At 49.5% G+C, this 27,928-nt stretch overlaps 2 protein-coding genes across 2 annotated transcripts in view; one reads left to right on the top strand and one right to left on the bottom strand.

Moving 5' to 3' along the window:
* Nucleotides 1-1,884: 1,884 nt before the first annotated feature.
* PCLAF (PCNA clamp associated factor) lies at nt 1,885-5,376 on the bottom strand. The gene is made up of 4 exons (XM_030955639.1): nt 5,309-5,376; nt 4,626-4,718; nt 3,634-3,775; nt 1,885-2,297 (listed from the first exon to the last, which is right to left on the bottom strand). Exons 1-4 carry the CDS (start codon nt 5,352-5,354, stop codon nt 2,240-2,242), a joined length of 339 nt encoding a protein of 112 aa, XP_030811499.1. The 5' UTR covers nt 5,355-5,376; the 3' UTR covers nt 1,885-2,239.
* Nucleotides 5,377-5,462: 86 nt separating this feature from the next.
* Nucleotides 5,463-27,928, top strand: part of TRIP4 (thyroid hormone receptor interactor 4) — a 30,620-nt gene continuing 8,154 nt past the window's right edge. The window contains exons 1-11 of the mRNA XM_030955155.1: nt 5,463-5,912; nt 6,250-6,416; nt 7,923-8,059; nt 10,365-10,598; nt 11,804-11,882; nt 13,822-13,951; nt 15,003-15,218; nt 15,540-15,666; nt 16,324-16,511; nt 17,475-17,599; nt 17,905-17,996. Coding sequence (XP_030811015.1) covers nt 5,719-5,912; nt 6,250-6,416; nt 7,923-8,059; nt 10,365-10,598; nt 11,804-11,882; nt 13,822-13,951; nt 15,003-15,218; nt 15,540-15,666; nt 16,324-16,511; nt 17,475-17,599; nt 17,905-17,996 — 1,689 coding nt within the window. The 5' untranslated portion in view covers nt 5,463-5,718. The remainder of the gene's footprint in view (nt 5,913-6,249; nt 6,417-7,922; nt 8,060-10,364; nt 10,599-11,803; nt 11,883-13,821; nt 13,952-15,002; nt 15,219-15,539; nt 15,667-16,323; nt 16,512-17,474; nt 17,600-17,904; nt 17,997-27,928) is intronic.

Below are 27,928 nucleotides of genomic sequence, written 5' to 3'. Positions count from 1 at the left end.
GAATTGGGATTGTTCAGCCTGGAGAAGAGAAGCTTTGCGGTGACCTGAAGTGAGCAACAAGAAACATGGAGAGAGACTGTTTTTACAAGGGCCTGGATTGCCAGGACAAGGGGGAATGGTTTCCCACTGCCAAAGGGGAGGGTTAGATGGGATATTGGGAAGGAATTTTTCCCTGTGAGGGTGGTGAGGCACTGGCACAGATTTTCCAGAGAAGCTGCCCCATCCCTGGAAGTGTCCAAAGCCAGAGCTTGGAGCAACCTGGGCTAGTAGAAGGTATCCCTGCCCATGGCAGGGGATGAGCTTTGAGGTCCCTTCCAACCCAAACCCTTCTGGGATCTGTGATTCAGGTCTCCATGGGCATTGCTCTGTGGGAACCCAGAACATCCCTCTGGCTGTCCAGGACAGCCCAGACCCCTGCCAGGGGGCTCAGAAGCCCTGGCACGGAGCCCAAAATGCCCCTGGGGGTTTGATTATGACCCGTGGAGCAAATTACCAGCCTTATATGAAGATCAGCAAGCCACAACAGTTTAGGTAGAATAACAGTGAAGTTATCACGGGGCGGAAAAAGTAGATTTTGGGGTTTCTGGAATGGGGGTTTGGGAGGCAAGATGGAGGGATCTGGGTGTGTCCAGCCCTTGTCCTTCTTCTTCTTGGCCCCCATCTTCTGCTGTGATGTTGGCACTTATATATTGGTTTAGAGTAGAAGCTCACTGTCTAACACAGGTGATAGGTATTGGAAAGTAATTGTAAATATTGTACATGTAGTTTTTAGTATAAAGACATAACACTGCCCTGGAGCAGGCAGAGTGCCTCGGACTGTCTTGCTGAGCTGACCTTGGCAGGACAGGAGAAAGAATTTTATAGATAAAATACAATAAACAACCTTGAGAGCGAGAAATGAAGAGCTCTGACTCCTTCTTCAAGTGCCAGGCTGGGAAAAGAGACTTTGGAACATTTTTTGGGGTCACTCTGACAAGCTAGAGATCCCAACATTGCTCCTTGATGAGCAGCTCCTCATCCTTCCCCCTCCCAGCCGGCAGCTGCACAGCCCTGATGGAGCAGCTGCCCACGGATAGCAGCTGAGGGCATGCAGGTGATGGGAGCTGATCAGAGCCCCCAGGTGTTTGCTGCCTCCCGGGCATTTTTAGAGGAGAAATGGAACTGAGGATAGGCTGGTTTGGCAGGTCAAAGGGACAGGAAAGTGCTGCCACTAATGCCACCTGTCACTGTGATGATGTTTTGTGTGGTGTTAGGGCAAAGAAGTCTGGCTTGTTCAGATTTTCCCCCTTAATTTATATAATCTTTAAAAAAATTCTATTAAGAAGCAATCAATTGCTGCTTCTCATTCAAACTTGAATTGCTTTTCTGTAACAACTCTCCTTTTTATCAGTAGACTTTTTAGGAAGAAGTTTTTACAGCATTCACTGCTTTCCCCACCAGGCTGACCTACAAGAGCTGCCACTAAACCCTCCTGGTGTGCTAAATTTAAATTTTAATCTCCTCCTAACTTCCCCTTTTCATTTGCTCAACAATATCATGTTAATTTCAGGGAGCTGCTGAGGAGGAGCAGAAGCAAAACCCCTGACATCAAGACCTATCACAAGGCCCCACTTGCTTTTTTCCTATGAATTACCCCAAAAGTTATGTGGCAATGTTAAAACACCTACAATAACAAGATTTATTTAGTTTTAGCCATTTATTACCCCCCCAACTTTCAGAGTTCTGATTCTTTAGAACAACCAGCTTTAGTTAAACTTCACCTCTAATCAGAGCAAATTTCAGCTGCCCATTCACCTCTCCAGTGTCTTTCCAAATCTAGCTTCTCATCTTTGGACAAAGAAATCTTCATTAACAGCTTTTATTACAGTAAAGACACAACACAGGTGTGTGCTCAGATGGTTTCAGTTTATTAAAAACGAGGATCTGCTTTGCAGTAACGGAACAACCATGACCATGCAAGTCTTGCACAAACACAAGGTAGGCAGAAGATGAAAGACAAAAGCAGGAGGAACTCAAGCAAACCAAGATAAAAATTTAACCAGTGGTTTACAATCAACATTAAGTGCCAAACAGTAAAAATTAATTAATTTCTCCAGTGTTTGTGCCATCTCTCAGACTTTTAGTCTTGTACAAAAGCTGAAAGGAAGCCATAAAAAAAAAGCAAAGAGCTATGCAAATGTACAAAACCCAGCTCGAGCAGGAGGAGCATTTTAACATGAAAGTCGAGGTCAGATCACATCTACTCTTCCTCCAAGCACTCTCCCTCTTCGGCAGGATCCAGTGGCAGGGGCCGAGCTCTGTAAGGAGCATTATTTCAGAAGCATTAGCAGAAACCAGCTCTGGTTTGAAAGGCTAACAAAGCCCTTTTCCCAAAGCCCAAAGGAATTAGTTAGCCTCAGACAGCACCCTGAGGCATCAGGACTGACAGGGGCTCCTTTATCCTGTGTTCTCTTCCCACCACCTTGTTCTTGTTCAACCCAAGAAACTCCAAATTAAAGGGATGAAAGTTTTCCTCTGCTGCAGCAAACATTTTCTGTTTCACCAACTTAAAAGCCTTTGTCTGCTTGTCCTGCAGGACAGTTTGGGGCTGATTCTTATGGGCTCTCCCTGGCAGTTTGGAAATACCTATATTTGCTGGAAAAATGGAGGTTCAACCCAGAATTCCCTATGGAAAATAGAGTGTCTGTAAGACAATATTTTATACTGCTGCCTTTTAGTCAGTAATGCAGCCTATAGTTAATCTCTGAGGCTCCAGCTTGGAAAAGCCATTCAATTCCTGGCACGTGGAAGTTGTTAGTGCTCTCCTAAGCTTTTCCAAAAGTTCACTGTGCTGGCAAAGTTATGCCTGAGCAGTAAGAACTTCCCTCAACTACCAGTCACTCCACCCATTTTCAGGAACCTGGATGAGGTCCCTGAAAACTTTGCCAGATTTGGTGAGAAACATCACTTCCATGAGGACACAGAGGTCAGGAGACACACTGTCAACTTGCCCTTTCAAAAATGGAGTTTCACAGAGAAAAAATAATCACAGCTTGCTTCCCTGTGGGGGTACCAGCTGTGGGTTTCTCTGGGTCTGGATTGAAGGCACTTGAGAGGGCAGTTCATGTTTGGACTCAGGTGTTTATTATTTCTTATCAGTGAAACAGTCTCACTGCTGTGAGCTGGGCACCTTTTCATTAGAAGGCACAAAATGGACAACAATCTCTCGTTCTAAGGTCTTTTAAGACTAAACTATCCAATTAAGATTATTTTCCCTTTTAACCCAATAACTCATCCCACAGAGCCCACAATGGGACTTTTCTGCCCAATTACAAAATGCCACCCAAACCCACGAAGAAGAAGGAAGAAGAAGCATGAAGAAGAAACCCAGGATGACACCCTGTGCCCTCCATCTTGCTTCCATTCACAACACACTAAAAATCCCAAAACCTCAATTCCTCACCAAGTCATACACCTACACTGCTCTCCATAATCTATTTCACACTTTTGTGGATTCTAGTTTATCTTGAAGTCTGGGAAACTTTCTCCACGAATGAGGGTCAAAGTCAGTGCTCCCCTGGGGGTCAGGGCACCCCAGAGCAGACAGAGAAATATTCCCTGGGTTTCCACACTTCCCCTTGCCCCAATACCCACTCCAGGCCGCTGGTCCCGGGCGTGTCTCCATCGGAGGCCCGGCTCTCCTTGGATGGGAGCTGCAGGAAGTCGCTGATGCCCCTTTGCCAGGCGGGCACCGGCCTCACACACACCCGGTTCAGCCCCACGGGGCGCCGGACACCTGCGGGGAGCGCCGGGTCAGCCTGGGCAGGGCGGGAGGGAGGGCCAAAGAGAGAGAGCAAATGAGGGAGGGAGGGAGGAAGGAAGGAGAGAGAGGAGGAGGAGGGAAGAAAAGAAGAAAGAACGTAGTGTGAAAAATGCGTATTTTATGATTGGCTTTTTGCAAATATTAAAATGAATATTAGATGTGTTGTGTTAGAAAGTTATGCTGTATTAATTTTCTTAAGTAGCGTGTTAAGTATAGTTTTAGGTTATAATGTTAAAATAAAAACTATGCTATGTAAGATACTTTTTAAAGCGAGGACTTGCACTGAGATAGCAGCCACAGGACACCTAAATCTTCCAGAGAAAAAGAATTTATTGCTCTCTTATCAAGTTCTTCTGCCTTGCTCAGCCCTGAAGATGCTGCTAGGATTCAGAGGAAGAAGTTGACACTGACCAGAGGAAATCCTTTGATTGAATAGAATTTATGCATAATGTATGAGGTGCATGAATATGCAACAGGCTATTGCTTTTAAGGGTTAATCCTATGTAAACGTATGTCCTTTTTTGGGCTTATTTTGTCCAGAAAAAGATACCCAGACCGTCTGTAACTCTTTGCTCTTATTGTCTCGTATTGTCCTAAATCCTAATTATCCAAATTTTTATTACTCTAATCATATTATTACTTTAACAACCATTTTATTACTATTAAACTTTTAAAATTTTAAAAACAAGTTATTGGCGTTTTTCACAGTAGCGAGGGAGAGAGGGAAAGAAGGAAAGAAGGAAAGAAGGAAAGAAGGAAAGAAGGAAAGAAGGAAAGAAGGAAAGGAAAAAGCGAGGGAGGGAGGAGAAGGGGCGGCGCTCACCTCTCCGGCCGGGCAGCGCCGGCCCCGCGCTGACGCTGCTGCTGCTGCCGCTGCCGGAGCCCAGCGCCTTGCGGGGAGCGCGGGCGACCAACACTGCGGAGGAAGGGACAGCGGGGCTCAGCAGCGGCGCTCGGAACCCCCTCAGCTCTGCCCGTCCCGTCCCGTCCCGCTCGGAACCCCCTCAGCCCTGCCCGTCCCGTCCCGCTCGGAACCCCCCTGAGCCCTGCCCTGCTCGTTCTGCTCGGAACCCCCCTGAGCCTGTCCCGTTCCCTTCCCGCTCGGGACCCCCCTCAGCCCTGCCCGTCTCGTTCGGCTCGGAAGCCCCCCTCAGCTTGTCCCGTTCCTTTCCCTCTCGGAACCCCCCTGAGCCCGTCCCGTCCCGTTCCCTTCCCGCCCCCTCAGCGCTGCCCGTCTCGTTCCGCTCGAAACCCCCTCAGTCCTGCCCGTCTCGTTCCATTCCCGCCCCCTCAGCCCGTCCCGTCCCGCTCCAGACACCCCTCAGCCCTGCCCGTTCCTTTCTCGCTCCCTCAGCCCTGCTCGTCCCGTTCCCTTCTCGCTCGGAACTCCCCATAGCCCAGCCCGCTCCCGCTCCCGCTCCACGCCCCGCCCCGCCCCGCCCCGTCCCGTCCCGTCCCGTCCCGTTCCGTCTCGTCCCGCTCCCCACCCCTGCCCCGTTCCCGCACCCTTGCGGAAGGCACGACCACGCTGATCCGCCTTGGTCCGCGCCATCCCGGCCCGGCACTGCCCGGCCCGGCCCCGCCCCGGCAGCGCCATTGGCCACAGCCCGCCAATGGAGCACGGGGCCGCCCCCGTCCCGCTCCCCTTCCCGCTCTCCTCTGACCCGGCGGAATACTGGGGAGAAATTCCCTGTGAGGGGAGCCAGGGACTGTCACGGGTTGGATAGAGCGTCCGTGGCTGCCCCAGCTCTGGAAGTGTTTACAAGCCGCGGTGAACGGGGCTTGGAATAACGTGGTCTAGTGGGAGGTGTCGCTGCCCCTAGCGCGGGGTTGGAATGGAATGGAATGGAATGGAATGGAATGGAATGAAGATGGGGCTTTACGGTCCCGTTCAACCCAAACCATTCCCGGTTTGAATGAACTGGCCACGGAACTGGCGCTCCGCGGCCGCGTTCCCGGGGGGAAGGGAAAAGGAAGGGGAGGGTGCCGGGCGGTGCGGCGGCGTTTCCCGTCCCCCGCGGAAGATGGCGGCGCCCAGCGCGCTCCTGGCCTGGTGCGTCCAACACCTGCGCGGGGACTTCGGGCTGGACGTGGGCGAGGACGTGGTGAGGTGAGCGGGGCCGGGGCCGGGCGGCAGGGGCTCCTCGGTCCAGCACGGAGGAAACACGGTGTGCCAGAGCAGCTGTCGGGAGTTTGCCCGGGGTTGTCGCTCGGGTGGAGATTCGGATAGGAGAAGCGGCGGGAGGTGGGATGTGAGGTGACAGAATCACAGGCTGCTCTTAGTTGGGAGGGATCTTAAAGATCATATCGTTCCACCTCCTGCCATGGCCTTAGCACGGTCTCCACAGAAACCTGATGGAAAAGGAAAGATAAATGTCACACCTGTGCGATGGGAGCGCGGACCATCCTCCCCCTCACCCATTTTAATCCACCCCGGCCCGCCCTAGGTACATCTTGTCCATCACGAACGAGGAGGAGATCCGCGAGTACGTTGTTGACCTTGTTCAGGGTACGGACGGGAAGAAGAACTGGTTTGTGGAAGAGCTGCTGAGCAGGTGGAGGAAATCTGCCGAGCTGCCCTCCGAGCCCTTCCCAGCCTACCGGAAAAAGGACGGTGAGTGCTGCAGAGCGGGAAACTCCCAAATAAACCCGCTTGTTTTGCTTACAAACAATTCCATGCCACGAATTCCTGTGTGGATACCACCCCATCCCTGACTGGGGGCTGTTTAAGCCCGTTTTTGTGGTAGCAGGCCCCCAGCCAGGTAATAATTAGCATTGACTCTGTGATCCAGAAGTGTGAAAAACGCCAATCACTTGTTTTTAAAATTGTAAAAGTTTAATAGTAATAAAGTGGTTATAAAAATAGTAATGCAATTAGAGTAATAATAATTTGGACAATTTGAATTAGGACAATGTGAGACAATAGAGACAAAGAGTTACAGATGTCCAGGTACCTTTTTCTGGGCAGCACGAGCCCGAGAAAGGACCCACGTTAACAGAGGATTAACCCTTAAAAGCAACAGCCTGTTGCATATTCATGCACCTCATTCATGATGCATAAATTCCATTCAAACACAGGATTCTGTCTGGTCAGTGTCAACTTCTTCCTCTGAATCCTGACAGCGCCTTCGAGGTGGGAAGAAGTTCATTTCTTCTGATAATGGGGCAATAAATTCTTTTTCTCTGAAAGATTTGGTGTCCTGTGGCTGCTGTCTCACTGCAAGTCCTTTCTTTAAAAAAAAGAATATCCTACATAGCACAGTTTCTATTTTAGCATTTTCTATAACCTAAAACTATATTTAACACAGTAGTTAAGAGAATTAATACAGCATCACTTTCTAACACAACACATATAATATTAATTTTAATATTTGGGAAAAGCCAATCATAAAAGACACATTTTTCACAAGAAGGCATGGAAGACACTTGATGATTAGAACTCTACAGTTCTTATAGAAACAATGGTGCACCTAAGACCTGATTGGTCTCAAAGTGAAAACCTCTCACACACTTATTGGTGGCTATCAGTAGCACACTCTAGAGAACCATATCTATAAACAGTGGTTACAGAAAGAGAGATAATAATGGTTTGAATTCTTTTCCTCTAAGTTTCCCACAGCTTCCCAGGATTTTTCTGGGAAAGTCTGTGGCCAGAGAGCTGCTGCTACACGTTTTCAGTCGTGAAGTAGAGTCCAGGGACATTTTTCTTCTGCTGGCACTTACCCAGCCTCTCTCTTGATTTGTTTATTAGAGGCAAGAGCAGTTTAGTTGCTCCCCAATCCCCAGTGTTGCTCTTTCCTGAGGTTCCCAGCAGGGTGGGAGGTACCACAGAGGCCCATCTTTGATCCCAAGCTCTTTCTGTGCACCTGCCATCCCTCCACAGCCTGGTGTGTTCCAGCTCCATCAGATTTTATCTGCTTAATGATGTGTGAGAGCAATCGAGCACGGGAAGGACACGGAGCTGTTGGAGTGAGTCCAGAGGAGGCACCAAAGCGTTCAGAGAATGGAGCAGCTCTGCTGGGAGGAGAGGCTGGGAGAATTGGGATTGTTCAGCCTGGAGAAGAGAAGCTTTGGGGTGATCTGAGTGTTGCTCCTCTGTCTGTGCTTGCTCCCACTGCAGAGGCTCTGGAAGTGCTGCGGGCTGGGGACCAAGGGAAGAAGGGGAAGCGCAAAGGGAGGAACAGGCAGGAGACCCCGGCACACCCCGAGCCCAGTGCTCATGGGGAGGAGGTGAAAACCCCCCTGGACCTGGCCAAGGTGAGTGTGGGGGCCAGGGAAAGGCTTGGAGCCTGGGGCCTGGGGAAAGAGGGTGTCAGACACTGGTGAAGATGTGATTGGAAGGTGGAAATGGATGTTTGGGACATTGGGACGCGCAGGTGGGAACTGCTCAGGCCACCCTTCAAATCCTGGTGTCAGTTTTGGGCTCCTCACAAGAAGGATAGTGAGGGGCTGGAGTGTGTCCAGGGAAGAGAACAGAGCTGGGTAAGGGTTTGGAGCACCAGGAGCAGCTGGGGGGCTCAGCTGGAGAAAAGGAGGCTCAGGAGGGACCTTCTGGCTCTGCACAATTCCCTGGCAGGAGGGGACAGCTGGGTGGGGGTTGGCATCTGCTCGCAGGGAACAGGGACAGGATGAGAGGAAATGGCCTCAAGCTGTGCCAGGAGAGGTTTAGGTTGGATATTAGGGAAAAAAATTTCATGGAAGCTGTGGGCAGATACTAGAATGGACTGTCTAGGACAGTGATGGAGTCACCATCCCTGGAGGGTTCAAAAAACATGTGGATGTGGCACTTGGGGAGGGAGAGAGAACAGAGAGAAGGGAAGGAAGAAGAGAGAAAAGGAGGGAGAGGGAGAGAGAGGAAAGGAAGGAGAGTTATTGATGTGTCTCTGTGACCTTGGAGGGCTTTTCCAACCTAACCATTTCCATGTTTCTATTATGTCCAAGATGGGGAGAAAGATTGTGTCTGTTTGTGTCTGTAACTGGGAGTAAAATAATCACCAGGTAGCAAATATGCCAGCATGGATTTTTCTCCCCCAGAAAGCCTGAGAAGAGAGAGCAGATGAAGGAAGTTGAGGCTGTAATTAGAAATAAAAGGGATTTCTTTAAATCAGATGTGAGGGTAGGGAATTGAAGCCACCAAGTGGTTGGAACATCCTTTCCTACTGTGTTTAAACTATCTCAGTCACACTGGTTGAAGCTTTAATTAGCAACTGAAACACTTCAGAAAGAAACTGTAGAATAAGAGCCTAGAAACACCAAAACCTGAGAAATGCTGCAATTCCTGAGTAAGGTAAGGAGTGGAACTTGAATTCATGTTTTTAAATGGAACTTTTTGGAGCAGGGAGGCTGCAAAGGCTGAAAGTATTTTGTAAAAGTGTTACAGAATAAGCCACAACATTTTTGAACTGGTGGGTTAAAAGTGGACAGTGATGTTCCATTTTCTTGTAGTTACCTTCTAACTTAATTAAAATTTTTAAAAAAAGTGAGAAAGATCTGCCAAAGTAATTTCATCTTGTTTTGGGTTTATTTCCTGGTGGCAGTGTTTGACTCTGGCAGTGGCACTAAAACCAGTTGGACTTTACTGGGAGGACTGGAAATGCTGCATCTGCTTGTCACTAAACCAGATTGAAACTCAGAGGTGAATCATGAAATCACTGGGGCCAGATCACAGAAGGAGGAGCAGAATTTATTTTACAGCTCAGTACTTGAACCCTCCTGTGTGGAAAAGCTCCGCTGAGGTGGCTGTGCAGCTACAAACAGGGAGTCTGAATAATCCTTGGAAATGAGCTTGGGAGTGATGCCTTGTGAAGGCTGACCCAGAACAGAGACTAGACAGAGCTAAAGAATAAAGTAGGGATTTATTAAGAGGCCTCAATGGATGCATCTTGGGCAGCACAACCCAAAATGGCCACAAAATGGACCACAGGTCATGGGATCTCTCACTTTTATAAGTTTTGGTCCATTTGTATGTTGGAGTTAATTGTCCAGTTACAGCTTTAGCCCATGCAGTCCCATCCTGCTTGTTTTCTCTCTCCAGCCCACGTTGTTTGTGCTCTTGGGGCTGAGATTTTAATCAGCTGTCCTTGGGTCCCCAGCTAGAGCAGGAATTGTTGTGTCTCCCTGCTCTGTGCAGAGAGCTTACTGTCTCCTAATATGAAGCCTAGACTTACACCCCAAAGCAGAACAGAATCTGAAAAATAGAAAAGCCAAACCCTGAGGCATCAGGAGTAGCTGAGCTGCTGTTGGAGCTGTTAAACAGGCGTGAGGCTGTGCAGAGCACAGAGAGCAGTGCTCGCTGCCCAAATCCCACCAGCTCCAGCTGGCATGGGTGGCAAACTTCGGGTGCATCCTGGTGTCCTTGCTTTGTTTGGATTCCTTGGAGCTTTTCTGGCAGGCCTGAGCTTGTCTTTCCGCTCAGTCTGGGGTCTGGTCCAAGTTTCATTACCGTGAGGCAGAGTAACACTTGTGTGAGCCTCCGGGCCTGCCCAGGGGTCAGTGCTGGCTCTCTGCTGCCAGTGCTGCACTGGGAGCACGGTTTGTTTGTTTATTTTTTTTTCCTTCCCAGGCCCAGGAGAGCAGCAGTGGGGTCAGCAGCAGTAGCACTTCCTGCAAGAAGAAGCCCAAGTATGTCAGCCTGTACACCAGGGAGGGGCAGGACAGGCTGGCCGTGCTCATCCCGGGCCGCCACGCCTGCGAGTGCCTGGGCCAGAAGCACAAGCTCATCAACAACTGCCTGGAGTGCGGGCGCATTGTCTGTGAGCAGGAGGGCTCTGGGCCCTGCCTCTTCTGTGGGGCCCTGGTGAGTAACCAGGGAGTTACTGCAAGGGGCTGCTGAGGGGCTTGGAGCACAAGCCCTGGGAGGAACAACCGAGGGAGCTGGGGGTGCTCAGCCTGGAGAAAAGGAGATTCAGGGCTGCCCTCATCACTCTGCAACTCCCTGAACGGTGCCTGTGCTCAGCTGGGGCTGGGCTCTCTCTCCAGGCAGCACTGACACAACCAGAGGACACAGCCTCAAGCTGCACCAAGGGAAATGCAGGTTGAATATCAGAAAAAAGCTTTTCACAGAAAGAGTGAAAAGTTCTGGAATGGCCTGCCCTGGGAGGTGGTGGAGTCACCATCCCTGGGTGTGTTTAAAAATAGACTGGATGTGGCACCTGATGCCATGGTTTATTTGAGGTGTTGGGGCTGGGTTGGACTCGATGGTCCTTAAGGTCTCTTCCAACACAGTGATTCTGTGAATTCTGTGCCCTGCTTGGACCTGGAGAAGTTGGCTGAAGTAGCCCTTCAGGTTGAATTTCCTCTTGCAGAGTTCTATATCAGGGAAGGAAAGAACCTGTTAGGAGGTTTCCCCCATAATTTACATGGTTTTGGAGCTTGTCTGGTTTCTGGCAGTCTCCTGTGTGTCACTGCAGTGTCCAAAATCTCTGCAAGGCTTCAGCCCCATCCCAGGCACAGCCCTGATCTCCTTGTCAGGAGCAGTGTTCTGCTTTTCCTTCAACTCCTGTGTGATATGGATCCTTTGGGATACCAGATTCAGTTCAAAGGGCACCTTTTGGAGAAAGGGGACAAGTTATTGATGGCAGAGGAAATGCTTCTTCATGTGAGAGGAGAATTTCAACTGGGTAGAGCAAATTGTTTTAAAGCAGATTGGTTGCTATTTTGAAAGACCAGTTTAACTCCCAGTGGCCAAGAAGGAGAGACAAACTGTGGAGTTAAGGGTTGTGGTTCTGTCTGGGATGGTTCTGAGCTCATCTCTTGTCCTTTGAGCTCACTCAGCAACATGTCCACCCACAGAACAGGGAGAGACCAAACTCTGCTTTTCTCTTTGTTAAAGAATGAGCTTCCAGGGTTCTCCCCATGTCAGTGGGGAAGAGAAGGAGGTGTGGGTTCTCACTGCCACTTTAAATAGCCTGAACTGTTGTCCAGGGCTCTGAAACTGGTCAAGTTGTGACATCCTTCCCATGTGATGTCCTTCCCAAGCCTTCATTTCCTTCTTTTCCCCAGGTGTGCACTAAAGAAGAGCAGGACATTCTTCAGCGGGACTCCAACAAGAGCCAGAAGCTGCTGAAGAAGCTCATGGCAGGTCAGTAGCCATTCCATACCTGAAATAGAATGAATCCAAATGGTCTATGTGCATTATTCCCTTCAGACTTCACTGAGCCACTTGCCCTCATTGCTGCCCTTTGCCTGGCATTGAAAGAATAGATTGGAAGTTGTTCCTTGGTTCCTCCTGCAAGCCCTAGGCAGCATTCCCAGGCTTCAGCAGAGGTGACAGTGGCAAGTGTCCCATGGCAGCGTGTGGTGTCCTTTCCCTGAGGCCCCAAGGCTGCTCATTCAGCATTCCAGAATCAATCCCATGAACTGGATCGTTGTAGCAGTCCTTGAAAATTAGGATAAGTCTCCTGTGGAATGTGTGCTGTGCAAGATAAAGTGCTGCTGTCTGATTTACTGGGCTTAGAGAGGTGGTGGTTAATATTTTCTAATGGCTCTTCTTGTCTCACACTTACCTTGGGAGCTAGAAATAGGAACAGAGCCAAGGAAAGCAAGAGGAAATACTACCCAGTGTCCCAGCAAAGACCTGTGCATTGTGGGGATGTTTGTCTGAGTTTAGCTGAACTACAGCCAAGGTCATAGTGTTCTTGGTTGGAAGCTTTGCTGAGGAACTGGGGAAATATTTACTCCAGATCTGGGCTTCTCCTTAGAGCTGTGGAGGTGGCAGGAGGATGGAAGTCCTTGGGAGCACCAGCCAGTCTGTTCTATCCTTCCAATACAGATGTTGGCACGCTTCAGGATCTCTTTTCTTACCTGTTTTGTCTCTTTCCCTCCTGCCCCTGCCAGCTCTTGTTTTGTTCCCTGGGTAGGTAAAAGCTGGAATGTGATTTGCTGTTTGTCTTGGGAGTAAAAATTGTGGATCAGTGACCAAAGGGAAATAGAGGCAATTGTTTCCCTGAAATGAAGGCATTTCCCAGTGTGGTGAAATGCACTGGTTTGTTCCACCATGGCCTGGGTTCAAGCCTTTTATTGTGTTTTTTTGGTTGTTCCCTGTTGGTTGGGTGGGTTTGGGCCCCTTGCCACGAGGGGTAAGAAAGAAGAGCATTTGCTGGGAATAGATTTCTCCATCTCTGGAAACAGCTGGTTTGGGAATCTGGTGTGCTGTGTCAGAACAGGATATTGTTTGAGGGAGCCACAAACAGCAGCAGAAGGCTCTGGGCCTCCCTGGAATCTGTCCTGGGCAAGAGGCTCTTTGTGGGGGTAACAGCATGAGGGAAGGGTTTGGCTTTTAGGAGGGGACTCCTAAAAAAGCTGGGGCTGTTACTGAAGAAGAAAAGCCTCCAGACCTTTGAGCCCTTCCCAGTCTTAGAGGGCTTATGAAAGGGAGGGAGAGGGACTACTTAAATGGGCAGATAGTGATAGAACAAGAAGGAATGGTTTTGAATGAAAAGATTAGAAATTTAGATTGGATATTGGAAAGAAATCCTTCTCTGTGAGGGTGGTGAGGCTCTGACACAGGTTTTCTAAAGAGGCTGTGGCTGTCCTATCCCTGGAAGTGTTCCAGGCCAGGTTGGATGGGGCTTGGAGCACCCTGGGGTAGTGGAAGGTGTCCTTGGTGTTCCACCATGGCAGGGAGTGGAATGAGATGAACTTTAAGGTCCTTTTGAACTCTAACCATTCCATGATTCTATGGCTGAGACCCGTGGTTGGTGATGGGAGGAATTTTGACTGCCCAAATTGTTAGGGAAGGGTGAAGGAAAACCAAAGGCCAAGAGCTTCTCCCTAAACTCTACCCACACTTTATCACTGTGATATTTAAGTGATTCCTCCTCTTTGGAGGAAGGAGTCTTTGAAATGGACTTGAGGGAAAATTGTGGCTTCAACCTCGCAGAAGGATGCTGATCTTGCTGCAAAGCTCTGCTTTCAGCTCCTGGCATGGCATTTAGTTTAGGGGGCATTTTCTGCATCCTGGCCCACCCACATGACTTTAACACACTGACTGCTGAGCTATGGTTTGTTTTGTGCCTCAGGTGCTGAAAGTTCAGGGAATTTGGATGCCATAAGCAAAGGCTTGCTGCCTCAGCAGGAAGCGAGACTCAAATCAGGCCTGGAGATGGCTGTGAAGCACAAAGACAAACTGTTGGAGTTTGATAGGACCAGGTAAGATATTAGGTGGGAGACTGTTATGAACATCATAAATGACCTGGCAGGTGAGGTGCCTTTAGCAGAAATGTTGGGAATTCCTTCTAAAACCCACAGCCACTTGTTGTGGTGTTGGGGGTTCCCAGGATAAGGTGAGAGATGAGAATCTGACTCCCAAGTTCTTAGAAGGCTGATTTATTATATTATGATTTGATATGATATTGTATTAAAAGAAATAATATACTAAAGCTATACTAAATAAAGAGAAAGGAGACATCAGAAGGCTAAAACAAGAATAAATAATAAAAACTTGTGACTGACCAGAGTCCTGACACAGCTGGACTGGGATTGGTCATCAAGTAAAAAAAACAGTTCACATGTAGCCAATCCAGGATGCACCTGTTGGTAAGCAGCCTCCAAACCACATTGCAAGCAATCAGATAATTATTGTTTACATTTCTTTTCTGAGGCTTCTCAACTTCTCAGGAGAAAAATCCTGGCAAAGGGATTTTTCATAAAATATCACGTTGACAGCCACTGGCACCTTAACTATGGCATTGGGTGGGACAGGAGGGAGTCTCTGGAATGGTCCTTGCTTTTTGTCCCTGACAGTGCAGCTCTCCAGAGGGATGGGAAAGAGCAGGTTTATGGAATTTGCAGGCAACCCTGACGAGGGGGAGAGAATGATGCATCTGACTCCATCCTATCAGAAGGCTAATTAATTACTTTATTATACTATATTATTCTATATTACACTATTACATTACATCTAAACTGAATCTGCCGAGCACTCAACTCTGCACAGAATCTTGTGACTGTCAGAGACAGTCCCAACACACAGAGTCCCCTGACAGGCCAAGGAAACAAAACCCCATCACTTTAGGTAAACAGTCTCCATGTTGCATTCTACTTTTGCACAAACACAGGCACAGCAAATGAGATAAGAATATTCTTGGGAAGAATTGTGCCTTGCTTTTCTCTGTGAAGAGAAAAGTGGGGCTACACAGGTTGGAGGGTGGGTTTGAGGCTCTGCCATGCTCATCTTCTCCTGTGGGGGTTGCTCTCCCAGCGTGCGTCGGACGCAGGTCATCGATGACGAGTCGGATTACTTTGCCACGGACTCCAACCAGTGGCTCTCCAAGCAGGAGAGGGAAGCTCTCCAGAAGAGGGAGCAGGAGCTGCGGGAGCTGCGCCACGCCTCCCGGCTGGCCAAGAAAATCACCATCGACTTCGCTGGCAGGCAGATCTTGGAGGAAGACAACAACATGGCTGAGTACCACAGCAAGTGAGTGAGGGCTGGCAGCGTGCCTGAGAGCAAGGAGGTGCAAATCCTTATGGAGAGTGGTCTGACACGCCTGTTAAAGCTGCCTGGGTAAGAGGTGTTTCAGAAGGCCTGTCTCAACAGAGCCACTTGAGCTCAAATTCACACCAAGCTGAGTTTCTGCACTAGAGAGCAGTGACTGCTCAGACTGGAAATCAGACTGAGCAAGGAAGTCATTTAGTTGGGGGGAATGGGGCAAAAAATGCTTTGAGTCAGTGTGTGGGGAGAAGGGAGATGTTCCCAGGGGAAGCAGGGAATGTTCATCCTTCTCCTTTGTGCTTGCAGACTGGATGAGACCATTGCAGCCATGAGCTGTGGTGCACTGAGCGAGCCAGCCAGGAGCCCTGGGGCAGAGATGACACCAAACTCGGGGGTTTTGGTGAATCCCCGTCTCCTCCAGCCTGCTCCTTTGGTCAGTGCGGCTTCTGTGGTTTATTCCAGAGTAGTGACTAATTTTGGGGAGTTGAGCCTGAGAATTGTCAATTCCAGCATGTCTGTAGAAGGGGATCTTTTGGGGAAAAGATCACAGGATGGTTTGGGTTGAAAGGGACTTTAATTCCATCCCCTGCCATGGGCAGGGACACCTTTCACCAGTCCAACCTGGCCAAGAACACTTCCAGAGATGGGGTGACTTCTCTAGACAAGCTGTTTCAGCATCTCACAACTCTCACAGTGAATAATTTCTCCCTGGTATCCAGTCTAACCCTGCTCTCTGCCAGTGGGAAGCCATTCCCCCTGTTTCCCCTTGTTTCTCACCCCTCTTTCCTCCCCTGTGTCCCTCATTGGCCATCTCAGTCTGGGATAGAGAAGGTTTGACAATGCCCTGCTCCTGGTGGGTTGGTTTACTGGAGTTTAGCATCTTGCCTCCTTTTCAGGCATGCAGAAGAGTTTCTGGGAGTCAGCCTAAGGCTGTGTCACCCTTTCACCTCTATTTTTTGAAGCCTTTTCTGTCAGATTCCCATTTTCCAAAGAGCATAAGGGTAATGAAGGAAAACTTCAGATAGGATTTGCACACATTACTCCTGGAGAGGTGCTAACCTTTTTCCTGTTTCTTTTGAACACACTCAAGTGGGTGGACCAAACTGGTTTGCTCCCACAAAGGAAAACTGTTCATTCCATGGAGGCTGGAAGTGAGTGTGGCTCGGAGCGGAGCCGGCTGCGGATTCAGGACCGGGAGCTGCAGGAGATCTCAGATGATGGTTGGTGCCTCAGCCTGCACCAGCCTTGGGCTTCCTTGCTTGTGAGAGGCATCAAAAGGTGAAGGTGTCCCAGGCAGCTCCTGCTCCACAGGGGAGGTGGGAGGTTGTGTTCCTCAGAGGATCTCTGTGGCCCTGTGCAATGACTGATACCTGTGGTAGCTCCTGGTATGGAAGTTGTGCTTCCTCTTCCAGTGGGTTGAGAAACTGGAGAATCTTCTTTTTTTGGGTAGTACCTCACCTGTAAGGGACAAATTTCTTCACAGTGGGTGAGTGAGTGTAGAGAGAGGCTGAGATTTCACTGCTATAGTTGGGGCGTTCCTATGTGGAATTTGAAAAGCAAATAAGATAATCACTTAAAATATGTTCTTCTGGGTTTTTTGTTCAGCATAAAGAAGGCAACAGTGGTACCAGGCTTTGTTTAAAAGAAACCCAACCCTTGCCACTACCTTCACCTTCCTGGGCTGGGAATTGGGTTGCAAAAAGGAGCTGCTACTGTTAATAATGAGCAAAGAATCTACTTTAGCCTTTTTTATCCCTTCACCACATTTCTCATTTTGGAGACCAAAGCTTTTTCACTTCCTAAACTAAGGATGCTGTAAATCTTAATGTGCCAGGGTTGTTCATCCAGGTGTTCTGGGGATGCTCCAGCCACTCTGGTAGAGCTGCAGAATTCCAGGATCTCCAGACAACTGTTCCAATGCAAAGACCTAATCCCTTATTGCTCCCTTGATTTTTCTGTGTGACTTTGGGAGCTTGTGAGGGACTTCTGTGAGCAGATTGTCCTGTGTATGTGTTCTGCTGGCCCTGCTGGGGATTGATGTCCTCTAAAGCCCTGAGGACATGCTCTGCTTTATTTGTGACATTGTTTTTTGCCTATCTCAGCTTTTCTTTGTGGTTCTGACACATTGCTTGAGTTGGGATAATCAGGGCAAAGCTTAGCAGCAGGAATTGACTATGTTTGAATGAAAATGTGGGTGATTCCTCCTGAAGTTTTAGTCCTACCTTTTCCTCTGTTTTTTAGGGTGGAGGGCAGGACCTGGTACACATCTCATCGAGGCAGGTTATGGATTGCAGCTACTGCTAAAAGACCTTCCCCTCAGGAAATCTCTGAACTGGAGGCCACCTACAGAATGCTGCACAGGAAAGGTGAACTCCTCTCCTTGGTTCTTCGAGTGATTTGGTACATTGAGCCACATAATGAGCAATGCCAGAAATCCCTCTCTGCTGAGTAGGGAGTGCTAGACATAAAATTAAATTTCCCAGCCCTAATCTTTCATGAGGAATATCCTGATCTGGAAAAGGCACCAAAAAAGTGCTAAAACTGCTGTATGTGTTCTTGTGCCTCAAAAAGTAGAGGTGCCTGGAGGAGAGGGAAGGGCACTTGGGGACTGGGAGACCCCAGCTGTGTGTGGGAATATGGGCTCCCTGAAGAGCTGTTTCTTGTGCTGCAGATGTGGAATTTCCAAGTGATTATCCCTCAGGATGCCTCCTGGGCTGTGTGGACGTGACTGATTGTTTATCACAGGAGCAATTTCAGGAGCAGGTGAGTACAGAAATGAACCTTTCCATGCTTGCAGTAACCAGCAGGTTTTTAAAGCAGTGGAACTTGCTTCTGGAGAAGACATTTAGTGGAAATTTGAGATTGTGTTGAGAAGACACAAGTTACTGCAGGGATTTATGTGGCAGAGGACATGAGGGGGCCTGGCAATTCAGGACAGCATGGAAACATGGACAGCTCTGCCCCAGTGGTGGTGCTGTGCCTTGGGACCTTGTCCCTGCCCTGTGGTGCCAGTGGCACTCACTGCCCTGGTGTAGGACACATGGCAGAGGGATCATGGACCAGAGCTGCTGGAGCTGCCTGGTGCTTCTTACAGGAGCTGGAGATCACAGTGGCCTCACTGGTGGTGTCACACTGGCCTAGCTGGTGAGTGTTGTGCCCTGTTTGGGGCACTGAGTGACCTGGAGATGCAGCCATGGAAAGGTGAGCTCTTTCCCACCAGGGAGGATGGACAGGAGAGCCACAGGACTACCTGCAGTGAAGCAAGGCTGGAATCAGGAGTCTCTTGAGAAATCTCAACCTATGGAAGTCCATGGGTGATGATGATGTGTTCCAGATGTGCTGAGAGCATTGGCAGGTGGCCTTGTGAGGCCACTCTTAGCTTGGGGTGGTTATGGAAAGCAGGAGAGGAGGCTCTGTAACTGTTGCAGCCGTGGTTAGAAAGGAAAGGAAGGAGATCTGGACACTTCAGGCCAGTCAACTTCACCTTGGTCTCTGGGAACCTCATAGAAAGATTGCTCTTGGGAGCCAGTTTTGGGCACGTGGAGGAAGGGGGCATTAGGAATAGCAAGTGTGGATTTACCTGAGAATAAACTCATGCTTTACTAACCCCATGACCTTCTTGCATCTAATAGATAGAGTGGAGAGTATCTATTAACCTGCTGCCCTGGAGTAGGCACAAACCCCAGAGGAATCAAAACCAATAGAAACTGGTAACTCTGTGTTGGTTAAACCACATCTAGAATACTTGGCTCACCATAAAATTGTTGAAAAACTGGAGCAAATCCCATGGAGACCACAAGGGTGTTAGGGGCTCCAGCCCTGTGAGGAGAGGCAGGAGACACAGAGATCTTCCCCTTCCTGCAAGGAGATTGCTGGGAGACAGAGCTGGGCTCTGTGCTGACATACATGGCAGGAGGGTCATAAATTGAAAGAGGAGGGCTCAATGTGGCTTAAGGAAACAAATTACCATGAGGATGGCCCAGCAGTGGGGCGGGCACTGCCCAGGGGTTGAACAGTCTTCACCTGGGAAAGTTTTCAAGACCCAAAAGGACAAAGCTGTGGGCAGCCTCTCCTGAATTGAGTGTTGGCCCTGCTTTGATTGGGAAGTTGGACTAGAGACCTTCTTAGACCTGAGTGTGATGCTGTGACTGACTCCATGCTCCCAAAATCTGGAGCAGGAGCTTCCCCTGAGCTGTATTTTGTGGACTTACAAAACCTGCACTTAGCACCAAGCACGGCTGTTCCTGATCCCATTTCATCCCTGCTCACTCCACTGCCCCTTGTGCATGTCAGGTTTGGATCACCAAACCTTGTAGGGCTTGATAGTGAACCATGACCATCTTGTGAGGCGGAATAAATGAGTTCTTTGGGAAGGAATGCACCAGGATGATCTTGCTGTGAAGAGCTGGAGAGGCAGCAGGAGTTGGGGCTGTTTTTCAGGAAGTGCTCCTCTGGCTTTCCCAACCCTCTGAGGTTTTTGCTTGGGAGAGATGCCTGGAAAGACAGGGAGTGTATTTCTGATGAGGTTGTGTCTCTTAATTAGAGGAGGAAGGCAGAGAAGTTAGAGCATGAGCAGCAGAGGGAGCTTTGGGACTGGAATACCATGAAACCTACAGAAATATTTGGCTTTGTATGGGAACAAGCTGAGGGAGAGGGAGAGGAAGGGGCACTGAGGCCATTGTAGGGATTTTCTTTTGTAGCATCCACTAATTTTCAGTTTGGGCTTCAGTGTAGGTTTCTGTCCATTTCCTGCTGTCTGTAACAGTGGTGGGAAAATAGATCTTGGTGTCTTACAAGTACTTTTCTCTTGGTCACAATCCCTCCTCTTGCTTTGTGGATGGTTCAGGCATTGGTAGAATGGCTGTGATAGCATCCCTGATCTGGGAATTGTGCTGTAGGTAACTAGCTTCAGTCTTCCCAGGGAGGACCTTCACAATCAGCCACATTCTCTGGAAATCCCTCCCAGTTTGTGGGCGCTGCTTGGCTGCAGAGGGGCTGGAGGCAGAGCAGTGTGTTCCAGGAGCACCATTATCCAACCTGTTAGTGACTGATTTCCCTTTCTCCTCAATGCTGTGGCATTTCCTGGGTTGCATTTCTCTGCCTTTTTGCTGCTCCCATATTCCAAACTGCTTATAATCCCTAATTTCCTGCCTTTTTCTGATGATTTTGTCTGTTTTTCCCAGGATTCCTTTAAGCAGCGGTAATTTCCCTCGCTTGTGAGCTAAAATCCAGAGATGTGAACCTTTCTGCAGTTGCTTTCTGAGGAAATGTCTGGTTTTTTGGGCTCTCAGGAGCAGCAAGTGCATCTGAAGGAAGCTGAGCTGAATTTAATTGCAATTGTCAGCAAGATGACAAAGCTCAGAAATCTGAGTTGGGTCTCGCCGGGAGTAAGAAATTCCTGTAGCTCACGTGGGTGTTTCAGCCTGGGTTCATCAGCAGTGTCAGCACTGTGATCCAGCCATTTCCCAGTGTGCAAAGATTCCTTGTAGCCCAGGCAGAGAGGCAAGGAACATGATGCTTTTTCACCACTTAGGGCGTGCAGAAACATTGGGTATTTTCAAGGAATGTGTGAGCAGGCGAGGGGAGGTGATGCAGAGCACAGACCTCTCGGGGATTGAGCTCTGGTGGAGCTTTTCCAGGCGCTGTGCTTTGGCTCACACCTCTCCTCCTCACCACCTCCTGTTTGAGGCTCCTGCATGTTCCAGAAGAAATCATTTCACAAGTGCAGGGTGAGCCTCACTTGCAGGTTATACCAACCTCCCAAGGATGAAATAGTTCCTGGCCTGCTCACGGTGTTTTGGTGGTGATCCAGTGTTTTTTGGCAGCCACAAAAGTTTGGTTTGACTCTTGTGACTATTTGTTCCCATAGGCAAGGCAGACTCTTCCTGGTCTTAGGTTTGTTTTTCTTCATCCTGGGGGTGTTCAGCTTGGAGAAGAGAAGGCTCTGAGGAGGCCTTAGAATCCCCTCCAGTGCCTAAAGGGGCTCCAGGAGAACTGGAGAGGGATTGGGACAAGGAGTGCCAGGATATGGGGAAATGGCTTCCCACTGCCAGAGGGCAGGGATGGATGGGATATTGGGAAGGAATTGTTCCCTGGCAGGGTGGGCAGGCCCTGACACAGGGTGCCCAGAGCAGCTGGGGCTGCCCCTGCATCCCTGGAAGTGTTCCAGGCCAGGTTGGACAGGGCTTGGAGCAACCTGGGATAGTGGGAAGTGTCCCTGCCCATAGCAGGAGGTGGAATTAGATGAGCTTTAAGGTCCTTTCCAACTTTATCCAGTCAGATTCCATGGCTTTGTGGTCTGTCCCCTCTGTAACTCTCCCATTACCTCTCAGGCCTTTTACTGCTGTCACCCACTCCCTGTTTAGCACTGTCTGCAGATTTAATTTCCCTGCTGTTTGCATCCTCTCTCAAGTTGCTAATGAAGATGTTGTGGCACCCCGCTGGTATTTTTCTATCATTACCCTCATTTAATTTTTTTTTACACTTGTGCTCAAAAAACCAAAATGAAGCAACGCTGCCCCAGCAGAGTCAGACCCATTCCCTGCCAGAGCTCTTGCATTATGACCAGGGAGGGGTTATTTAACCACATTTTTGCTGCACATGTGAGCCTGGCCTTTCATCACCACTGAGAGGGGGCGGTCCCTACCTTCCTCTGCCCTACCTGCAGCATTTGAGGCCCAGCTGACGTTGCTGAGATGGTTTGCAGATCCTGAGGACGTGTGGGAAGTGATGATGGAACAGGATCTGTAGTGCTGGAGCTGGCAGGGAGCAGAGGAAGAGCAGAGATGTCCTTGTGATTAGGATCAGTGGCACGTCAGGTACCCTAATCCCTGTTATGCTGCTTATTGCATGAACTAGTTAAATCTGCTCCTCTGGGTCTCTTTCCCACGTGAAAAATAAATCATTTCTTCCAGTCAGAGGTTATTTACACCACATCTTGCTGCTCAGAGCTGTGATCTTTGGCTTGAAGCTGCTCTGGCAGCAGAAGTTGTGTTCAGGCAGGAGGGTCCAGGCCAGGTGTTCAGTGTCACTTGTTCTGTTTGCAGGGAACTGCAGCAGGAGCTGCAGCCTGAGCTCAGCCCTGCTTGCCTGGTGCCTGGAGATCCCTCTGAAATCTCAGGATTTCCAGTTGAGCTTTGCACATCTTGCCCCTCCTCAGAGCACATTCTGGGCTCATTTCCTTCTCTTCCTGGCAGCAACCCAAAAATCCCTGCTCAAGACCAGAATGATTCCTTTGTTACACTTTTCAGCTAGAGGTGACCTGGAAACTTTTTTCCCCCTTGGAGATCCAAGTGTTCACTGAGGCTTTTCCTTGCTCCGGGGCTGACGTCAGTGACACCTTGAGCAGAGCAAGGAGCTGCCCTTGTTTTCCTGCAGGAGGTGTCAGTGACTTCAGCAGTGCCCACTTGGGATCTGTGGGATGGGGCAGGCAGGCCTTGGCACAGCACTAAAGCCAGCAGGGAAGTGTTTACATTGATGCCATTTCCATGTGCTCTGAAGTCCATGTTCCTTTTGCTAATGGCTTTGATCTCAGAGGCTCTTTAACTAGAAAAAGAGTGTTTCCTGCTGCTGTTTTGGTGGTTGATAGGTGTGTTTGGCTTATTTCGAGTGCCAATACCTGGATGGAGCTATTATACCAGGCTGAAATATTACCTAATTATGTTTGATGGGAGTTAAGTGTTTATTTTTCATTTCTAGGTGATCACTTAGTGTCCTAAATCTGCTCAGGGAACATGTAGAAGCTATTTTTGTACCACAAGATTGCAACTATCATTTAAATAGGCTCCAGCTTTCCCACTCAGGAAATTTGGGTTTAAACTTTTGGCCTCCTCTTCGCTCCCTGGTGAAAAGAACAACAAAAAAAATGAACTCAGGTGCCCAGTGTACAGAACTTGGTTTAGATTCTCAAATAGAAGTGAAGAAGGGTAGAGACTTTCTATATTTAGACTCCAGAAGGTGCCTGTTTAGATTATCTCCAAATAAAGGAACAATAGCCCTCTGGGAGTATTTTCCTAAGGAGTTAATGGGAGGGAGAAACACAAACACAGACATTGATGTGTGCTTCTAGGAACAGTATAAATGCATAGAGACTTTTTATGAGGACCTGGTCCCTCAGGGAAGGGTTTCCTAGTGCAGGCTCTGAGTGAGACAAATGCCTGTTTGTGTGGTGCTGTGGCTGTCCTGGCCCCTTCCTTGCCTCCACCACTGGGATATTTGCCTTCTCATTCCTGAGGCACCTCTCCCAGTGAAGGATTTTTAGCTAGGTCAGATATCCTTCCTTCTGGAGCAGTCTAGGTGGTTGTTAATGATTGCAACCCACGAAAGGCCTTTGAACTTTACAGGGCCCTGCGTTCTCCTGAGCTGAATTTGTCTTTTCTGTGTAGCCAGATGCCAGATCCAGTGCTGTCAGGCATTAGGCTGGCTCACAGGGTGATGCATCTCTTTAATTCAGGTTCTCACCCCACAAAATCCCCCGATTTGTGGTTCTGGGAGCAGAGCAGGAATGCAGCTGGTTTGGATTAGAGACGGTAAAAGATGGGGGAGTTTTTCCATATGGGAAGTGCTTTGGTTTTCATCAGAGGCTCTTCTGAGGCTCCAGCTGCCTTGCATAAGCCAGCAGGTTTGCTCAGGTCACTGCTCAGGCTGTTAAGATGAAGGAGAGATTGTCACTTGATGATGATTAATTTAGGAATGCATTAGCATGCCAAAGAAATCGAATGATAGAGGCCTGCGTGCCCTCTCCTCTGGTTTCCTAGACCCAAGGGAGAAAGCGAAGCCAAGGCTGAAGCATATGACTTAATTAATGATGACTGTGGACTTTGCCTCTGCTACCATTTCAGAAAACTACTCATGAGCTGGCAGGGCCTTTTCCCTCTCTCAGATGTGGTCACTGATACTTGCTGCCTTCTCAGTGTTTGGGTTTTATTTAATCCTGAAACTGAGGGTTAGATAAAACTGACCTGGAGCCCCAGGTCTGGTGCCCCACTGCCTTCCCATCCAGGTTGGGCCGTGACCACCCTTTCCATGGTGACCCCAAATGATGTGTCAGCTGCAGAGTGCAACCCCCACAGTAATGCAGAGTGCCCAAGGACTCTGCTTGCTTCAGCTTTTGTTGGTGTGTCACTGATTTCCTAACGCTGAACAGACCGGTCGCTCCAATGCATTTCCTGGTCCTGTGAGAGATCCCATCCCATTCGAGGGGTTGAACCAGTCCTGGGGGCAGGTGCTGGCATCATTCCTCCTTGGGGAGCAGCAGCAAGGGTCAGCATGGGGAGAGGCAGCTGCCCAGGTGAGCCAGGGCAGGGCTGTGCTCCCAACGTTTGGGTTTTCCGGCTCGGTTGTGTGTCCTACCCCTGTGCTTCCCAGCTCTGACTGTGGAAGGACTTTGTGAAGCTGCTTGAAGTCTGACTGTATGTTGCCAGCTGAGCTACCCTGGCTCCCCTCAGCTCCTCCTCCCTGTTGCTTTCCCCTTCTCCTTGCTGAGGGTGCAGGCATTGGAGCTGAGCTTAGCCCCACAGGCGCATTCAAACAGCCCTTTCAGCCTAGTGCCTTCCCAAATATTATTCCAAGTCCACCCAGTTTCTCCTGAACTGATTGTCAGGCACTCTATAAATATCTCCAGCCTTTCCAGGGTTTACCCTGGGCGGGTTTTGTCCCGGGCTGGGGTGTGAGGGCAGGAGGGTGTTGGTGGCTGTAGGTCCTGCACTGCCGGTTCAGGGAGAGCAGGGCTGGGCAGCTGCTGAGTCCCTTGGCAGACAGCTCGGAGTGCACCAGCACAAGGCTGAATTTTAAATCTACATTTCAAAGTCCTGTTATTACTTACTATGTTTTAATTGCTTCCCCTGCCCTTCAAATCAAAGTACAGCCTGTGGTGTAGAGACACCTCGATGGGAGCCGGGCTCCGGGCTGGAGGCGGAGAACACCCGCCGGATGGGGATGGATCCGCTCCCTGCATCTGGTTGTACCAGCCAGGCATGGAGGGGCAGAGCAGCCCAGGGCTGCCAGGCATTGTGGTGGGAAGAAGGGGAAAGGAAGGCAGGCTCACAAAATTCCTTGTGCATCCTGGTGCAGGGAGCATGTGCCAGCACACGAGCTGCCAGCAGCAGCTGTAAGCGCTCAGGAACAGCAGGGAGGATGTTGACTGCAACAATGCATCAAGGCTGCGGTTTGTAGCCTCAATAGTCAGGCAGTTAACTTTTTTTCTTTTTTTTTTAACAAAGACATTTTGATTGCCAAATCCATAACCATTAGCAGCTGTGGTTTCGAGCTGTTCCTTCCTCACACGTTGCAGTCTAGACCTGACAGGCTTTCAAACAAAAGTTTGGCTGACGGCTTTTGTTTGGATTTCTTTGTGATCCTACTTTTTTCCCCTTCTTTTCGTGTTCTCTTGATTTGAATTGAGCATCAGCGTGCATCCCTTTGCTAACACAGCCTCTGTGGAGCAGCTCTGCTGCATCCCTGAGCTCTTCCGTGGCCAAGGACAGCTTGTAGTGTTCTTTGGGTGCATGTTCTGGATGTTTCTGCCTCGAGCTAGAAAATTTGGCATTTCTAGAAACTTGGACCTGCTTTAGGGTTTCTGTTTAGGAAAATGTTACATTTCTCATGGGCCAAAGGCTGGTTGGCATATGACCTTAAAAAATGGTGCTTGACAATGTGCTTGGAGTTGGAAGTGTGATGCAGGACTGTGTCATGAGGGTGATCAAAACTCAGAATGAAGCACTTGGTGCTCTGCAAGCACTTTGCAGGACTGGAGGGCTGAATCAGGAGGTGACATAATGGTGGTAAACCTGGATTTGCTGTTTGCAGTTGGGTGTCACCTTTGGGTGAATGTGCCCTGGGGCACTCAGGGTGAAGGCTATGTTGGGAGAATTGGCTGGATAATTCCCCAAAGGGAACGTCCTTGTAAAGAGATGATGGAGGCCACTGCTGTCAGAACAAATGACAGGGAGCTGATGCTCCTAAACCACTCTCCTTGGAAAACTGACAGGCCAAATGTGGCTTGGGCACAGTGGCACCCACATCCAATTAAGCATTATCTCTCAGATTTGATGGCTTCATTTCTCCTGGATCCATGTGTTTGTGGTGCAGGCATTGCTGCAAGTGCCCTTATTTGGCTGTAGCGCCCCCATCACTCCGAAAAAGCTGCCCATTTTCTTTTCCCTCTTGCATACCACTGAAGAAACATTTTCTAGCTGGATGGTGAGCAATTTTCCTCCAGAGAGGAGGAGAAAATGGCTGTTTAGTAGTTAATTACCTGTTACGTGTCTGTGACAGCGATGAAGCTTATGAGGCATGAAAGAAGAGCGGATCCACCTCTCCCACAAATCACCAAGAAAACAGGGTGAAGGAAGTTGGGCTCCCAGGGGATCCCTTGCATCCCACTCCTCTTTTTGCATGTGGCCAAGGGGTGTCTCCAACAGCCAGGATGAGCCCAGTGTGTGTTTCTGCCTGCTGGGGGGCGCTGATTTATGGCCACTGCTGGATCCAGCAGCCCCGCTCTCTCAGAGGAGATGCTGCCTCCACCAGGATGATTTTTTCCCCTTTGAATGCATTTTATGGTGAACTCTCTTGCCAACACATGGGGTCTGCTTGCTTTTATTCTTTCCAGACAGCGTTGCTTTCCAGTGCTGTCTCTTTTATTTCAAGGCTCTTGGAGAGCAGCAGGGAAATGAAGGCTGGAGCGGGTGTCCTGGCCCGGCGCTGCCTGGCAGAGCGAGCCGTGTTTTCCCTGTTGTTCACTGGGGAGCCACGCCAGGAAAATGATTCACCCCTTTCCATCATGAACCTTGCAGAGCATCTCAAGCACCTCCTGGCTGCTGGTGTCCCCAGCAGCTGTAAGATGGAGAGAGTGGCAGTGACCAGGGGAAGGACCACAGGTTCCAGCGTGCAATTCTCCGCCACGCTCCGGCTAACCGGGATGTGCACTCCCATGGCAAGGAAGGCAGAGGAGAGCTCAGGCTGCATTGCAGGGCTCCACAGGCTGGCTGGCGTGTGTGAAACCAGGACTGTTCCCACCCCTTTGTGTCCCCAGGCCTTAATGAGAGCAAGAATGCTCCTGGAGGGTCGCTAGAGAAGCTGCTGAGTGCGCTGGGGCTTTGTGCTGTGCAGAGCTGCTGCTCCGTGCACGCGGTGCCTTTGTTCCTGCCTCGGATGCACCAGAGCAGAGCTCATCTCGTTAGTGATGGTTTGGCTTCCCCCCAGGACGTTTTCCTTCTGCTCTTTCCATTCCCCTGCCTTCGGGTCACAGCAGTTGGGTTCAAGCCAGTGCAGCTTATTGGGGAGGGGTGCAGCAGTTGAGGGGTTTGGGATGTTTTTTTCTCCTGTGCAGATGCAATCAGGATGAGCAAAGGGTCCCAAATGCTGCATTAGTAGCAGGAATGCTGGGTGAGCCTGCCTGGCCCCAGCATCCTGCTGCAGGCTTTACCTAAATTGGGAAAGAAAAAAGTGTAACAGATTGGTGTGGGGGGGAAAAATATAGCAGGATTTTTTTTTTCTCAGATGTCAGAGAAGGTGGGTTTGTGTCTCTGCTGGCTCCGAGCTGGCTCGTCCCCTCCTTTGCTCTTTTGCTGTGGGCTGTGGAGCGGGAGGCTGGCAGCCCTGCTGCTATTCCTGGTGGTGACAAGCTGGTGATGGGAGACGAGGGATGGTGAAAACAAAGTGTAGGGAACATTCATTAGCAATTATCCCTGCTTGCA

Source organism: Camarhynchus parvulus, chromosome 10 (assembly GCF_901933205.1).
Source record: "Camarhynchus parvulus chromosome 10, STF_HiC, whole genome shotgun sequence".
NCBI lineage: Eukaryota > Metazoa > Chordata > Aves > Passeriformes > Thraupidae > Camarhynchus > Camarhynchus parvulus.
The sequence above is the reverse complement of the archived record's forward strand: the minus strand, read 5'-3'. Positions and strand labels throughout refer to the sequence as shown.

Excerpts from the sequence above, each read along its gene's own strand:
- PCLAF (XM_030955639.1), bottom strand. The coding sequence starts at position 5,354 with ATGGCGCGGACCAAGGCGGATCAGCGTGGTCGTGCCTTCCGCAAGG. Across the intron at positions 4,719-5,308 it reads TGGTCGTGCCTTCCGCAAGG|TGTTGGTCGCCCGCGCTCCC; the intron begins GTGCGGGAACGG and ends CTTCCTCCGCAG. Across the intron at positions 3,776-4,625 it reads GGCGCTGCCCGGCCGGAGAG|GTGTCCGGCGCCCCGTGGGG; the intron begins GTGAGCGCCGCC and ends CGCTCCCCGCAG.